This window comes from Lates calcarifer, linkage group LG19 (genome assembly GCF_001640805.2).
Source record: "Lates calcarifer isolate ASB-BC8 linkage group LG19, TLL_Latcal_v3, whole genome shotgun sequence".
NCBI classification, from domain to species: domain Eukaryota; kingdom Metazoa; phylum Chordata; class Actinopteri; family Centropomidae; genus Lates; species Lates calcarifer.
Window position 1 is genome coordinate 6,704,981 of NC_066851.1, and position 17,486 is coordinate 6,722,466.

At 39.1% G+C, this 17,486-nt stretch overlaps 1 protein-coding gene across 1 annotated transcript; it reads left to right on the top strand.

The window, feature by feature from the left end:
* The first annotated feature begins 636 nt into the window (after positions 1-636).
* On the top strand, positions 637-14,770 carry c9orf72 (C9orf72-SMCR8 complex subunit). Its single transcript, XM_018697739.2, has 10 exons — positions 637-823; positions 1,827-2,325; positions 3,852-3,947; positions 4,701-4,765; positions 5,412-5,484; positions 6,182-6,298; positions 7,366-7,601; positions 7,755-7,812; positions 8,986-9,095; positions 13,488-14,770. Exons 2-10 carry the CDS (start codon positions 1,879-1,881, stop codon positions 13,672-13,674), a joined length of 1,389 nt encoding a protein of 462 aa, XP_018553255.1. The 5' UTR covers positions 637-823; positions 1,827-1,878; the 3' UTR covers positions 13,675-14,770.
* Positions 14,771-17,486: the final 2,716 nt, after the last annotated feature.

Below are 17,486 nucleotides of genomic sequence, written 5' to 3' on the forward strand. Positions count from 1 at the left end.
TCTCATTAGTGTCTTGCTGAGACTCTTGGGTATAATATTGTGAATTAGGTGTATACAGTGTGTATACAGTGTGTAGATGAATATACAGTGCTGAGAATAGGTGTGCAGGCATTTGTGGTTGTACAATAATTCAGCAAACTTTCCGTGAGGGGAGGGGCTCACTGGATAACTGCAATGGATGCACTAATCCTTAAGGTAAGGGAGGAGTAAAGATGTTCAAAATTGTTATAAATTTGACAATGTCAGATATATCCTCAAGGAAAATAACATAATCACACCTCTTGACACATGAGGTTCTCATCATGGAGGTCTGCAGCCAGATACTCATGGAAGATGTCATGAATGCAATTTACAATCGAATGATTTAAGGGGGGGAAAAGAGTATTAGGTCTCCGGGACTGAAGTGAGATGCCATTAATATAGTCTCACCAAAGCCCCAGGGTGATGAAATTAAAAGGCACACACAAAGTGTTTTGCCTGCAGATACAACCATTTGTATGGGCAGGCTCCATGTAAATGAATTTAAATGACTAATTTTCTGCAGGTGGTCGCCTGGAATAAAAATGACATCATTGACTCAATGTCCAACGCCGCGCCTTCCTCACTAGAGGGCGATGTGCAGCGCTGTCAGTTGTTGACGTAGGACTGACGTTCTAGGAAGTGTCTTGAAGACAACAAAAAATGAATCTGGTTAATCACCACTAAAGTGTTACATGCGATGGCAGTAACAGAAAAACTGCTATAATGACTGTACTGCAGCATTTGAAACTCCTCCTATAGAAACGCTGTTGCGTGGCGATTCGGTGCTAAAAAGACCTAACGAGTAAGTCACAGCGATGTCATTCCTATGCTTCCTATGTCAGTGTTAGTTGGGCTAACGCCAGTTAGCGAGCTAGCCTGAGTTAGCGGTACTACAAAATACTGTCAGATCAAACACTAACGGAAGCGTTATTTCGTTCCGTATTCCTTATCGATTCTAGCATTAAGTTGTATTGTGTTAAATAATCCCGCATTGATTCTTTACTTTATTGTACGTAAGTCTGAGATGTAAACCTATTTACTTGCTGTTTTTACCTGTGAAAGTATGTAAATCTACATACATGAGGTGTCAAAATAAAGTCACATTGCTGGCTGCGGATATACACGTCGACCTGGCAACAAGACAACTACAAATCCCAAATCACTAAGGGACCCTAGTAAATTCGGCATACATACAAGCAATCATAAACAACAGTTTAATTTTTTTTTTATCGTTATTTACATGTGTCTGTTACGCTTGTCCTGACCGCTCAAGACTTTGCGTACAACACCCCCTAATCTAGGAAGCGGCTAGAAAAGTAAAAAATAAATCGTTATAAAATTCTAATATATCAGGGTACTGTATACCGAATTAGAACGAAGACCACAAGTGCGAGTATAGGTTTTTGCAGAAGTATCTAACAGGTGTGTATTTTATAGAAAATTATTAGAAATCTTAAATTGCCACTCTTTTAAACGGATTTTGGTGAAATTTTGCAGAAGGCATGCATTCATTCATGTTGAAGTTTTCATTGTTAGAGAAAGAGAAGTTACTTTTTGGTGGGTCTGAGAGGTATCAGCTGACTTGAAGAGCAAAACACATCAGTTTCATTTCCACAGAGAGGTAGTACTATGTGTACTAGATTCTTAGTGTGTTTTAACTTAACAGAAATCATTAATTTCTGATTGTTATTCAATTAAAGTTGTGGCAAAAATTCAACTGTTCACAAACATTATTCTTTTAGTTACTTTGTCAATGGTGTAATTCACTTGCATACACACAACAGATATTTTTTGTGTTGATGTAGGTTCCATACCACTCAGCCTTACAGAAGACACTGACGATTCCAAACCACCGCAATGTCTTCTGGCTGTCCACCCCAGTCACCTGCTGTGGCAAAGTCTGAAGTGGCAATAGAGGGAGAATGCCCACTGCTGGCTGCCACCTTTGCCTACTGGGACAACATCCTGGGACCACGGGTGCGCCACATCTGGGTACCAAAGGGTGACCAGTTGATGTTCCTCAGCGATGGAGAGGTCACGTTTTTGGCCAATCACACACTTAATGGAGAGATTCTGCGTAGCGCTGAGTGTGGCGCTGTGGATGTGAAGTTCTTTGTCCTTGCAGAAAAGGGCGTCATCATTGTGTCTCTCATCTTTGACGGCGAGCTGAAGGGGGACAAGAACACGTGTGCCCTGTCCATTATCCTACCTCAGACAGAGCTGGCCTTCTACCTGCCTCTGCACACCATCTGTGTGGAGAGGCTAAAACACGTCATTCGCAAGGGGCGCATTTGGATGCAGAAGGTACGCTTCAAGTCCCTCTGATCCCTTGACTTCTAGTTCCTGGACATATGCTTAGTATTCACACAAGAATAGACAAATTATTACCCTTTGCACTCATAAAAGGTACTTTAAAACCTTATTGAACCTTAGTTTTAAAGGGGTATTAAGTAATCTATCACCTCTGTTTCATCCATTTGGGATTGCAGCAACATTGGCAGAATAATAAAGTTGCAGTCTCCAAACACAGAGGAATAAGTTAGCTAATTAGTTCTGAGAGCTCCTACAGAGAGAGCCGGTGAGCAGGTAATAATAGGGGTAGACAAAATAACGTTTCACACAACGCTTCAAAATACATCACCTTTGTAGACACTGCTGTATAGGTCTATGTTTATCACATCCACGTTTGTTGGTTTTTCTGTTTGTGTTCCCCTTGTCAGACTGCTCCCCCTGACATAAATATTTTAGTAGGTTTTTATTTTGCCTGATACACCTGCTGTTTGGACTATTTGGTGCTCTCTGTTAGTCGTGTTGTTTTGCTTTGACGAATTCTATATATCATAGTCCAGGTTGCCAGTGCTCTTACAGCTGACAAATACTCCTTACTGGCTTTAGGGCTGGACATTCATCCTCAGCACTTTTTTTGCCGCTGAGCAAAAATCAGTTCTTGTACAGCTGCGTGTTTTTAACAGTTGAGGAACTGGACCTCTGCTGTTAAATGAACAGGGGTATTGTAGAAAAACACATTTACATTTATTAACATAGCCAACCCTGACTTGTTTAATCTAGTATAACAAACATTTCTAGGAGCATTTGTAATTGCTAATAATATTTGATGATTTATTTAAAGGTGTTTTAAGTAAGTTTTTGCTATCGCTAGTGTTAGCATTAACAACTGTTTATTTACCAGTCTAGAAGAAATGCTGTGAGTTCAGTGTCAAACGTCAGTCCCTTACTCACCAAGAGCTGTCTCCTGCAGTGGAAAGTAACTCCAATGTTTACTCTTGTTCTGCTTCTATTTCTGGCACTTCTTTTCTTCTTTGGAAGTTGTCATGCTAACTAGCTAGCCCTGGCCCGTCCTGTCTCATAGTACCACTTTGTGATAGTGAGTCACTGTAGTGTCCAGTCTGTTTAACCTCCTGTCTTGTAAACACAATGAGGGCTGAAGCACATTTTTCCCTTTTTTATGTAAGACTGAAAAATCTTTTTACATAATACATAACTAATTTTCTTTATTTGGAAACTAATAAATGTACTGTGTGTGACATTTTACAGTGGGGAAAATAATCTGATCAGTGTTTTCTGGAGGACTGTAAAATCTACCTGACTGTTATATGGGTCTAGCTCTTATTTATTTTGTCTGCCCCATGTACAGTATATCACCATGCAGCATTTTGTACGAACAATACCTGTGTATTAGTTGTTTTTTCAGAGCTGTGAAATCCAGACTGATAAAAGAGATCATCAGTGGTTCTCTCATTCAGCTGGCTTCAGTATTTGTGCAGTGCATAAGTCTTTTGCATAAGTTTGCTCTTTCCTTTTAACTTCAGGGCTACAACATCATCTCAGTGTTGAGCTTGGAGATTGTCCCGATCATGGAACTGCTGGCATCTATGAAGACACACAGTGTGCCAGAAGACATAGATGTGAGCAGCACATACATACACACACACACACACACACACACACACACACACATACATACACATACAAATATATATATATTCTCATCCTTATCTACTTACAATACTGATCATGAATGCATGTTTCGCGTGTCAGCAACAGCTTGGCAACAACAAGATGAAAAGGAGAGACATCATGTTTTGTAGTCAAATGCGGAGACATGTTGAAAAACATGCTGACATTGTGATTCATTTTCAAAAAAATGAGTGGTGGCTGACATTGTCAGCATTCGTCATTTACTGCAAAGGTCTTTGAGAATCTTGCCGCCTACATTTTTAAAAGTGAAGTGAGAATTAATAGCTTATCATGTGGACATCATGGTGGCAGGGACTGAAAGGATCTGGGTTGCATTTTGAAACACTCATGTGAAATCTAAACAAGACCTTTGTCTCTAACTTTGGTAAATTTCCAGTGTTTCACTTGTTCAAATGGCTTTTATTTCCAAGAGGTTTGAATTATCCAGGTTCTCTGCCTAGATTACCACCCAGTGTGATTCAGCACATTTGTTCCCTTCTAATATGCAAATGCAACAAAAAAAGGCGGCACAAAGAAGCTCCTCAGAATCGTTCTCGCTGTTTCCACTTAGGCTGTTACTCGCTGGTGTTTTCTGCATCTTATTTTTCATGGCGCTGCCTACAGATGCGCCCATCAGCACTTTTTGTCTTTGTTCAGACCAATTTTAAAAATGACTAATTTGTTTCGCTCCTGCTGAGTAGATAAAAGACACCGTGCTAAATGATGATGACATCGGGGACAGCTGCCATGAGGATTTCCTCCACAAGTAAGCACTCCTGTACAGGCAAATGGAGACAGATGATGAACAATGCCCATTTAACACCCATCAACCTTCCAATGATGAGTAATGGCTCTCCACTTAGCCAAAGTTTCCTCCAGAGAAGGGATGGAAGCTAAATTGCTGTTTAGTGTTGAGAGTCCAGAAAGTCCATTCTGGCACTGAGGCTCGTGATTGTTCAGAGCTGAACAGGATTAGTTCCGCATCCTGTGGAGATGACAAAGTATCTATAAACTGGAACTTATTTACCTGGATATAAAACATATTTATAGCTGTTATTAATAGAATATAATTAACAAGTAGTATTTTAAGTAATGTAAGATTGAGTCTCAAAGTAATCAGGCAAAACAGTTCTTTTTTTGGCCAATTAATTCTTAGAAATATGGTCAAAAGGTCAGGATATCAGCCAAACTACATGAATAAAAACACAAATTTAAGGACTACAAGGCTAATGTGGCTTGTCATTGGCCAAGAGACAGCTACTATCTTAATTCCTCCTCTAGCCATGACAAATGTTTTTCAGACTCAGTTCCTCTGTCTCAATCATTACTCCTAAAAGCTGTCACTAATAATTAGAGTAATGCTAATGAAGCTAATTGCCTCTAATTTACATGTCTTTGTTTCTTTGGTTCAGGGCCATCAGCTCTCATCTGCAGACTTGCGGCTGTTCAATAGTAGTTGGAAGCAACCCAGAGAAAGTAAATAAGGTAAATTTCCCACATTAGTGGCTGCACACAGACAAAATTTGTAAATCCATCTACATAATTTAAAATGTTTTGAAGTGTGCTGTTGTTTTGAGTTTAATGAGGCCCCTCACACACTTTTTCAGCCTGTTACTGCTTGTGTCACTGTCTTGAATGTCAGTCTGGGCTCGGCGGCAGAGTTACCGCTGCAACTGTCTCCAAAAAATAGAAGTTAAGAGGTGAAAGCATATAGACTGCTTCAAATGAGCAGATGTCTGGATGAATAGAGGACAAGTTGGGCACAATAAATGAGAAAGATATTCACATATCATATACTGTTTACAGCAGTCTACAGTAGGAGGTAGCTGCAAACAGTTTGCCTAATGAATATCAAAAGCCTACACAGTCTTAATTTGTAGTTTTATTAGCCTTAGGCCTGAATTGAGCACCAATTAAATCAAGACTTTTATTTGTATCTAACAACTAGCCTCAAGCCTAATGCCAGATTAAGGTCTGTAATCAAAATGTGGCTTCTTTAGTAAATTTAGTGCTGATTGTGTTGTTCTAAAACTATGCCCAGACCTGTTTTTCCTTTGTCTGAAATCTATGGAATACACCTTTTTAATAATCAAATCAAAAGCAGACTTTTTCTGAAGGCTTCTTCAGTCAAAGAGTTAAACTGTCACTGTGTTGATTGATAATTCTGGCTGTTTTCTCACAGATTGTGCGGACTCTCTGCCTCTTCCTCACCCCAGCCGAGAGGAAGTGCTCTCGCCTCTGCAAGGCCGACTCTTCCTTCAAATATGACACCGGCCTGTTCGTTCAGGGTCTGCTCAAGGTAGCCACCACTTTCCCCTCTCATTACGCAGTCCAATGTGATTTGAATTGGAGCCTGGTTATTGTTCTTTGTTTTGTCTGCTTGTTTGATCTTGCCCAGATTGTTGTTCTGACCTGATTTCTTTTTCAGACCTGAAATTGTTGCACTGCATAAGATTCAGATCTGTTTTAATACATGGAGCTTTTTTATGTGGTTTTCATAAGGTTTTTATTTTTACTCAAACAACTGCAGTGTGGTGTGCAAATTAAGACACAGATATTGTAGTTTTGTTCTTAGTTTGATCTTCTCTGCTTTAACACACAGCAAAGTTTTCAACTGTTACTTTGGGGTCAAGTAGTAAAAAAAAGTAACGGAGCTCATGAATGTCAGCAAAGGTTAAAGTTTTAGGGAAGTTGCCACACTATTTACAGCTGCTCTGCAAGGCAGGGAGGGTATAACCCTACATGGACAACAAGTCAGCAGAATGAGAACAGCAAAAGAAGCAGCAGAAAGCTTGCTACAGCTTGTTAGTTCAGTCATAAAGAGTCAGTATGGTACACACTGGCTGCATTGTGGAGCTCCTGCAGGATCTTATTTTAGATTTCCATGTAAAATGCATTGTGGAACAAAAAAAACGGCCCACGGAGAAACAACAAAAAAGGATATTGGAAGCTCCCTGTTAGCAAAATGTGAAATTATTTATTAAAACGTCTTTGCACACATGAATATAGGATGTTTTTGTAGAGATACTGTGATGTACACCTGGTGTTTATCGTATATCTGTATGCTGCTGCTTGCTCTTTGCCTCTCTTTATATTGTTGTTTTTTCTTCTTATACAAACGTAGTGTGCTCTGTGCTGCCTGTTCTTTAAATTGGGGCAAGGGATGAAAAGTATGAACATGCTTTCACCATCCACCATCCATCCATCCATTTGCCTTACCATTTATCCTTTAGAGGGTTGCGATGCTGTCACACATCACATAAAAAAATAATCATTCCTGGTTGTAAGATTAGCTTAGAGTTGGCAGGTTGTCAATATTTATTTTTTTTATTGGAGTTTTCCGACCTTCATTTCTGTCATTCCCAGGACTCCACGGGTAGCTTCGTCCTGCCCTTCCGTCAGGTTCTCTACTCACCCTACCCAACCACTCACATTGATGTCGACATCAACACGGTGAAGCAGATGCCTCCGTGCCACGAGCACACATACAACCAGCGGCGCTACATGCGCTCTGAGCTAAGCACGCTCTGGAAGACGGACAGCGAGGAGGACATCCCCCCAGACACAGTCATCCACACTGACGAAACCTTCACACCTGATCTGTAAGCCATGCACGTATTCCTTGTGTTTCTGTTTGGCGTGAAACTCATAGTTCTACATTTTTAATGTACAGTTCTCTTCGCACTTTCTTACACTATGTTTACATGTTTTTTCCCTTCTCAAATTAAATATAACCACTATGGCTTTTTTCTCAGGAATATATTCCAGGACGTCATGCATAAAGACACTTTGGTGAAGTCCTTTATAGATGAGGTAAGAATATACCAACACTTCTGTATGTTATTCTTTGTTGTTTCTCTAAAAAAGAGGGAAAAGCACAAGTAAAAAAAAATAAGAAGAAGAAAAGAGAAAGTAAACAAATAAGGAAGTGAATTTATTGGAGGAATTGAGGATTCAGGCCAAAATACAATTATTCACTTATCATGTAGAAGAGAAATATGAATAAGTAAATGAAAGAAAAGTTACTGCTGTGTCCAGAGATGGAAAAAGAACCTTGTCTCAATACTGTGAAACCTTGCTTACATGAAAAACCCTCCATAACTAAATACTTGATCATTCAATGAACAAAGAATAGAAATTGGTTCACTTTTAATTAGATTTGAATCGTCATAGAAATGTTCTTCCACACCAAACTGAGACATATTAGCATATCAGTTCTGTTTGAACCATTAACAAGCATTCTCCTTTGTGCACAAGCCTGAAACTGACCCAAAATAAAACATTGTGTTTAATCCCTTTTGATTACACTCATGAATCTGACCTCCTCTGAGAGGTAACCCTTTGGAGTTTACTCTGAAAAAGTGAGAATTAGTCAAAGTGATAATGAACAAACTATACAAAGGCAAGAACGTGGTGTGTGAGAGTGAATCAAGAGGCTTTGTGCTTTCAAATAAGGTACAGTTTCTCGACTTAACCAGCTGCTGCTTGTTTTGGGCTTTTAATGTGAAATCACCAAGTGGAAGTGTATTTGGTGGATTTTTTTTTACATTATCTACAACAAACCTGTTTGTTTTTTTTTTAACAGCAGTATATAGTACTTTGAAGCTGAAAGTGGCAGATTCACAGTCACATTTTGTTTGAGGTAGCATCAAACAGACCCTGATTTGTATCTACTTGCAGTACATACTTGAAATAAGTGCTTCCATCTCACTGATGTAATCTCCAGAGCCCATAGATACAAAACATGAGAATTTATTCCCAAGGGTCACAACCCATCATGCGTTCCCATGAAAGCGCTCCCAGAGTTGCAGTTACAAGTTTTTCCCATGACAACAGCAATGTTTCTTTCTCAAGGTTAGCACAAAGGAAGAGAAGGAGGGGCGGGGTGTGGGGGTGTGTGTGTGTGTGTGGGGGGGTGTATTATTCCAACCTTTTCCAGCCGAGTTGTAGGCTGGACTACTAATTGACATCCTGTGTCGTACCCAGGTGTTCATGCTGAAGCCGGGCCTGTCCCTGCGGAGCACCTATCTGGCCCAGTTCCTGCTGCTGCTCCACAGGAAGGCCCTCACGCTGCTCAAGTACATCGAGGACGAAACGTAAGAGCTGTCACTAAATAAGACTTTAATCCACATAACAGAAGGGATTAATGTGTGGCAGGAGATCGCTACACTCATTCACACCGCACCACAGAAAGAAACAAAGAAAAAATGGAAACAACAGAGCTGATAATTCACTTGTTGTCCTGCTGTTGTTTGTTGCTTGCTTTGACAGCGACATCGCCGCTGATCACCACTGCCCCCCACCCACACACACACAGCCAGAAATAACCTAAAGCCTTGTAGCTTGATGTTACACACTTTCTGAAGTTTGGAGTCAAAATAGTCGTGTCAGTGATTTGCTGCATCTGTTAATGTTATCCCCTGGTTTTGCTGTACAGGGGAGTGGATATGGGAACCCCTGAGGAACAAATTACCAAAGACTGAATGATAGGGATCTGACAACATTAACTCCAGTGGAGAAACATCTGTTAGTCTAGGGTGAGGACAGATCTCAAATGCCACTAGGTAGATGAACGGTGGAGTTACAGAAGAGGAACACACTTGAAATATCTGTGCTCGGCATTGAAATACATGGGAAAATGGGAAAGTTGCTCTGATTCAGTCGGCTGGAGGCTTAAAGCATACACTTGGTGAACAGCTGAAGATGAAGAGCAGTTTGTCAGGCACAGAGAAAGTGAAACATATGGTCAGGTAACCGTGCAGGATACTTTTTGCAGAGAACACAGACCATTTCTGCTGAGCAGTAGAAACAACTCATATGATCAGATGAGTCATCCCTCACCCTGGTCTGAATATATAGCCATGATGTGCTGCACAAGAAATCTACTGAGAGGAATATTTCAGAATCAGTTTATCACACCAAGCACATAGACAGGGAGCTCATTAGGAATTTTAGGAATGTTAATTTTCAGGTACGAGTTTGAATACATTTGGAGACTGTCATATCTGAATGCACACACACAACACACATTTTTAGTGTCAGTGTGACTTGCACTTCCACACTTATTTCTAATGTCCATTGTGTAAACATTCATAAATGCACTTTGTAATCATAGAAAAAAGATGATTCTTACAAAACCAGATCTGATCCAGTGATAGTTGTCGCTACATCCATGGATATATTGCAAACAGGAACTGCTAATAGCTAATCTGGCATAGTTTTGGTGGTAACAGTCTGCCAAGATGTGAATGAATAAAGGCTAATGAGGCTTAAGTTGTGGACCCCACCTCCACAGCAACACTAAACATCCTGTTTATATCCCCATAAGCTCCAGAATTGTGGGAACTCCAGTTGTAAAATTTGGAGCATGGTTTGTTTCAGATTTGTTAACCTGTGATGTAGAAACTCTACCTAGAACTGGCAGTCTGTTGTCATGATCTGACTTTCTGCTTCTGTGTAAGACCAGAATAGCAGAAAAGGCTAACATCGCACACAGTCAGAGGTGAAAGTTCCTGTCTGGTAAAAGAAGTCTGGATATTTGAATAATTTCAGTATTCCCCTTGTTCTGTTTTTGTCCTTCAAAGGGGCCAGTCCTCATAATGTATATGTATGTGGTGAAGAGCACAAAAAGTCTGACCTTGAGTTTGGCACCAGCAAAATGAATTTACAATTTGATATTAATACAGAAAAAATTACTTAGGTTAGAGGACATTTGCACCATTATAGACCTTTAGTAGACCAGGGCCTCAGTGCTTAAAAAACAAACGTTGAAATATTAGACTAAAAATGAATACGCTACGAGTAATACATTCAGGAGTGAAGGACTGTAGAAGAGTGCTACCCTTGGCACTACTGAGAATATGAATAGTAATAATTAAAGGATTTACAAACTACAATACTACAAGACAGGAAGGTGCTAAGTGCAAAAAAATGGAATAAAGATTAAAAAAAGAAAATCTACACACTTGTTTTGATTGGGTGGTTGCAATCAGTGGTTAACCACTGAAGATATGTGGAGCAGAATTAGACTTGTAGCATGATAGAAAGAAAACTATTTGCAATCAGTTAATCGTTAAAGTTGGTTTTCAGGTTTTCTTGCATTTTGAATATTAGTTTTCTCTGTTTAATATCATTTTAACTGAATAGATTTGAAACTGGACTGTTGGTCAGACAAACAAGCAATTGGAAGTGCTACCAGGCTGTGGTAACTTATAACTGGCGCTTCCGTGTAGAAAATAATTACAGGACAAGTAGAAAAATGGTGAATGATTTGTGTTGGAAGAACCTGGAAGAAGTGACTGGTTGTCTAGCTGCACACTGTGATGAATTCTCAGCATCATCTGATAATGGCCAAGTGTTGGATAATGTGGTTAGTAAGAAAATGACGGCATTGCCTTCCCAGTCACGACAAGGCTGAGAGACCGCAATGACGTCCTCCCCCATCATCATCATCAGAACGCTAAATGATGCTTTTATGGTCATCATTTGATCACTGACAAGAAATTCTCATTTCTCTGCCCCCCCTCTTCAGGCATTCAGAGTGAGACTGAATGCCAGGTTGCAAGATGACCTGGTGGCTTTTGATGGCCTCAGACCACATTTTGCATTAATGCGCATTTTAATTCAGGCAGTTACCAGAACATTCACCCAAGTTAGAAACCAGTGCTATAACTTTACACTCTACTAAATCCATCGCATCCCCCTCCTCTCTGGGGACTCAGTTCAGTTCCTTGTAAAAGAACTAGGACTAATTGTATTTCTAGTCACGCTCTAGTCCCATCAGGGTTACAGTAACCACTGTCTGGCTCAGCTCCAGAAGCACCTTCTTAAGCCCCGACAATTGATCGGAGACTCTGCAGTCCACCACGTCTTCAGCTTCCCTGAATTTTTTCATACCACCCTCCCTGTGGTGACCCGGTCATCGCTCCATCTGGGCTTGACTCATCTCCTTCTGTGCTCCCCATCAGCAGACTGACCTTCCCACTTCTTTTAGGACAGCAGTCACTCCCTCCTTAATCTTCTGCACAATCTTGCTTTGTGTTGTTTGCAAAAGACATTTGAAGACTTCAGCCTCCTTCTAAGTATTTAAACACTCAGGAATATGTGTAACCCTGCCAGGCTTAAATTCCTTATAATTGGGTATAATGTTGATGAAATTAAATCTTTTATTCTACTTTTAACTGCAGAGAAATATCACATTATATGAAAATGTTAGTATTCATTTCCTTATTCGTGCCCTAATACCATGGCTCTAAGAAACCAAACCAGTCTCTATTCTAAGACCTTTTGCAATCATTTGCACTCAAAATAAAGTTCTAACACTGCATAGTACTAATTAGTTGTAGAGTATCAAAGGTTGCACTGGGCTTGGCAATAGGGCTTGAATTGTTGCATCAGAAAAGGCAAACAAGCCTGCATGCACACAAAATGCTTGTACAACTAAAATCACACACACAAGAAATGGAGCTGTATCAGTTTTTGTATTATGGTCTTTTCAAAACTGCACATCTGCATTTTGTGTTGCAATGTATTGATGAATTTTGAATTTTCATTTCACTCATACTATCAACCTTCTTTTTTAAATTCACCTCTAACAGCCTCTAACATTAGCCGTAAGCTAGCTAGCAGCTGATGGCACCAGCCATCCATGGAGTTTAGAACCAGTTTGTTTGTATTCTGCTTAGCCTCTGGCCGAACTCAGAACACAGCAGAAGTTATTTCTCTCCTGCAACCTGTTTGTTACATCTAAAACCTCAAAATTTCTTTGTGCAGCTCCAATTTTTTGAAAAAAATTTACTCATAAACAGTAGTCTATCCCCAAGAACAGAAGCACAGTTAGAAGTTCATAAAAAGTAGTTTTTTATGAAGTTGAAATTCAGGAGGATAGGAAAATAGAGATACAGTACAATACAGGTGTTTTACCTTAGAACCAACAAATGAAACACAATGCATTAAGGGCATCTGTATTGCACAAGTGATCTAAATTCTTCTGGCCACACTGACACCTTCGGCTTCAGCAAATTATAATACAGATATTCAACTAATTTATTTTCATGATAATTATTTTTTAAAATGTTTTTTTGATAGCACAAAACATTACTTTGTTTTAATTTTGTCTAAAATGCTTAAAATGTTTCCAAAAGAGATGTTTTGAATGACATTTTTTCCCCATGCGTAGTAAAAGCTTGAACATATTTCACTCCAGAGAGAACTACACAAGGAAAACCATTATTCGTGGGCTTGTGTGAAAACATAAAACAGTCCTGTTTATGGTATTGTTAACAGCCTGAGGTCTAAGGGCATACTATTTTACAGGTGCCATGACAGATTGTTTATGCTCAGTTGCTATCCTGTAGCAGCATACATAATTCATCGTGACATGGCGTTCATATGCACAGCTGCAACCAAACTAGATGCTAATGAAAATCCTCTGACCCTGAGTATTATAGGTTGTCAACAGTACAATGTCTCCCCGCCTTGCTTCACAGGCAAAAAGGGAAGAAGCCATTTCGATCCCTGCGCAATTTAAAGACGGATCTGGATCTGACGGTGGAAGGAGACCTGAACATTGTATTGGCCTTCGCTGAGAAGCTAAGGGCAGGACTGCACTCGTTTGTGTTTGGGAAGCCATTCTACACCAGCATGCAGGAGCGAGACGTACTCATGAGCTTTTGACTTTTATTCTTTACTTGCACTTTATTAAGACAGTTAATGAAAACAGATGTTTTTGTGGTATCGTTATTGATTTGTTTATTGTTACATGAAAGCATGCAAATGTGTATTCATGAGACAACCATTAGCCTGAATATTTGTTTCTGCTTCGCTGAAATGAACATTTTGCCTTCCTCTTGTGTCTTGATCAATGCATAGCATGATTTCAAAGAGCAATTGTTACTGCTGTTATGAGCCATTAAAATTAAAGTTTTGATATATCGCCTCAATCAACTGTAAGCATAATGTGAGCTTAATGTTTTTAGAAGACTTAAATTATTCTCTGTGGGATGAATTATTCATGTATTCTATGCCTTCCGTTAATAGAGGATCTGTATTAATTTATGGTGTTAAAATTGGCTGAGGTGCCCACGAGGACATTTGCAATTTAATTTAAATTATATTTATTAAAACATGAGTTATTAGTTTCTCCCCTGCCAGTGTTATACAACAACCTCTGTTGGCCTTTGAACCTTTTTTACACATGGATTGTCTTTTTTTTTTTCTTTTTTCTTTTGTAATTCAATTCATGACCACATGTGCTGAATGCGAATGGCAGCGATTGGGTGACATAGCAGAAAAAGCTGTGAGTAATCATAAAGCATGAGGATTTCAATAAAGAAAAAAAAAATACAAAAGCCCCGTAAATTAAATCTTATCAGAGTCCCTCCTGAAAAGCTGATCTCTGTCTGTAGCTTACTGTGAGCATCATCATTAAATACCTTTACCTTTACTTTATTCAGTTGTGTGTTAAATGGATTTGCACTAAGTTATTTTCTCCCACAGCAACAACCTGGCTATTATTTGGAAATATGTATCTTAAAGTCAGTCTATATTGTTTATTTGCTTTCAGCATTGCTTCAAAAATGTTGATTGTTTTGACATTGTAATATGTTGATCATGTTATGTCATACTTTTTTAGATTTTTATTACAAATGCATCAAATGTCATAGAGTTTGCTCCCCTTTTTACTTTGACTGATTTACTTTGTCTTAGATGACCTTTTGTCTAATTATTCAGATGCAGCAATGAATAATAAACACTATGGTATCAAACTTAACATCTCTTAAACTGTTTTCAATTCCTGTAGAATCAGTAAAACTGACACATGTGGATTAAAGTAACCTGCATTAGAAGGAAGTAAGAATTGAACTGAAGAACAAAAATTGTTGACATAAGAATTTGCCAGCCCAACCTCCTCAAACAGTAAGCTCTAGATGTTGAACACTGATAACAAATCACCTTCAGATGTCAAGCTAATCTCTGACTCATGCCGTCAAAAAAAAGAGAGAGAGATGTTTCCAGGAAACACAAGTGGGACAGGAGACCCAAGGTGTTCATTGTGAGACAAATAAATAAGATGTGAAATGAAAATTCAATGTCCTAAATACAGATAAGTCTATCATTGTGTAAAAGCTCAGCTCATTAATCGCTCGTTAATTCACCCTGCTTCTCACAACACAATAGTTTATTACAGGTTACTTTGTATTTAATGCTAGCAGTTTGTATTTCAAAATGTACTTTTCCCAAAGTCTCTTTTGCTTAGAGCTTTTTCCTCAGTGACAGTTTTTTTTAATATTGACTCTTCTAATCACAAATTCTGTCTCTGTTTGTTTATTCAGATGGAATAAATGTATGCTGTATGCTGTACTTATACTGTACTTAACCTTGAAGGACCAGGACACAGCTAGGAATTATCTGCTCCACTAATAGGGAATTTATGTCTATCCTCTCCAGCCCAGCACCAGCTTTTACAGCACTGCAGATGAAAATGGAAATGTTACTCAGACATCACTCTGATTTCTACTGGCAAGCCCAACTTTGGCTGACCCAAGACAGTACTTGACAAGGTTAATGGAAGTGGGTGTGCCAAATGGACAGTTTCTCAGACATTCAGTATTTAATGTCTTGATGTAAAGGAGTTGATAAATGAAGTCATAGCATCTGGCAAAGTGTCAAATGTATCATGGTGGAAACAGATATCCTGTTGAGACCAAGTGGACTATACTGGACTATGCATACACCGTACATCAGATCAATCTCTAAACACCTTTTCAAAATGTAGCGAATAACGCTGAATAATATTATCATAACATAACATTGGTCTGTAGGGTCAAACTGTATTAAGATTTGAGAAAAACAGTGAATTTATCAGTGAGACAGAAATAATTAGAAACTTGATTGAGGCAGTTCATGAACTGTGAAGTCCTTCGAAACCGGACTGCAGTTTCTCTGAGATGTGGTTATCCATAAATGATATCATCTATGGGGTAACTGCTTTCTTTAAACCACCGGATAAAAAAAAAGGCAGCTTAAAAAGATTGTAGTCTGTCTATAATTGCCTCGAGCAAGAAAATTATAATTAGGTGTCCTCTAGAGGGCCTTGAACTGCTGCATATTTAAAACAAGAGGGGAATGAACCAAAAGTGAAAGAGGTGTTAATTACTAATTGAATATCTGTAGTGGCTGCACCAAGGCCCTCCTCCAGGAATTTAGTTGAAATAACATTCAGAAGACGGGAAAAAGAACTCATGTGAGAGACAGATTCCTTTAAAGCCACCGCCAAAATAGGTTGGTCTTGAGGGGAGGGTTTGATTGGCATGGAAAAGCTTAAAGCCTGATGTTTGGCACCTTTTCAGTAAAATGACTCCTACGTGTTCTTTGGGGAGGCTTTGTTGTTGTGACTGGAGGAAGGCATGACAACAACCTCTTACATTAAACAGTACCCTAGAGTTCTCTCAATTCTTAGAGATAACAAAGAAGTTCATGTTTTTACCCCAATTTAACTGTTTCTGGTGCTTTGACATCAGACTGTTTTTGAACAAAGCAGAAAATCAAATTGTGACTTGTATCCCTTTCCTTTTGGCCCCCAGGCCAGAAGATAGCAGTTTTCAGCTACTTAAGATTCAAAGTACTTTGTTGTCTAATTTGTGTTGAGCATTTTAGGAGTTCTTCTGATAGAAGCTGTTAAAAATTCACAGAACCGTTAAAGCAAGGGTGGCTCAAATGGACAGACAAAGCACAGTTCCAACTCCCATGATGACATTTCTAGTCATGCTACTGACATAGCCACTTTGGCCTAGACTGAAATATCTCAACTATTTGATGCCATGACAATTCTGCATAGACATTCATTGCTCTCAGAGGAACAGTTGCCTCTAGTGTCACCATTAGATTGACATTTTTATCTTTTGTACTAAAAATATCTCTATTGGATGGATTTCCAGATATCCATGGTCCCTCGAGGCTGACTTTGATGGGCAGTCATGTTCCTGTCAGGGTGAATTGTGATCACTTTGGTGATCGCTTCACTTTTCAATCAGCAACATCATCAGGACAAAATTTATGTCTAATACAGTACTGTGGTATATAACTAAATACTTGGTGAACCAATGTCATTCTTATCAGCTTATACTATACTTTATGTTAAGTGTTAATTAGTCAGTGTATTAGCATGCTAATACACTAAACTGAGATGGTGAACATGAAACAGTATACCTACTGAACATCAGCACTGTCCTCTCATCTTTTTTTAAATTAGTTGGGAGGCTGACAGCAAAGACTGACTATGTTTAGTACTTCCTTGCTTTGTGAATGAAGCAGTTTCGTTCCTGAGATGCTCAGAACTTTCTTGGTCCCTTTGGGGAGTTCCTGTAGTGAAGAGTCTTACTTGTGAGCATGTTGCCTTTAGTAGCATTTTGCTCAAAACATTGCAGTGCCTAAGTATAGCCTCACACAGCTGCTCTGGCTGTAGATTCCTGGTCTTCTTTTTAACA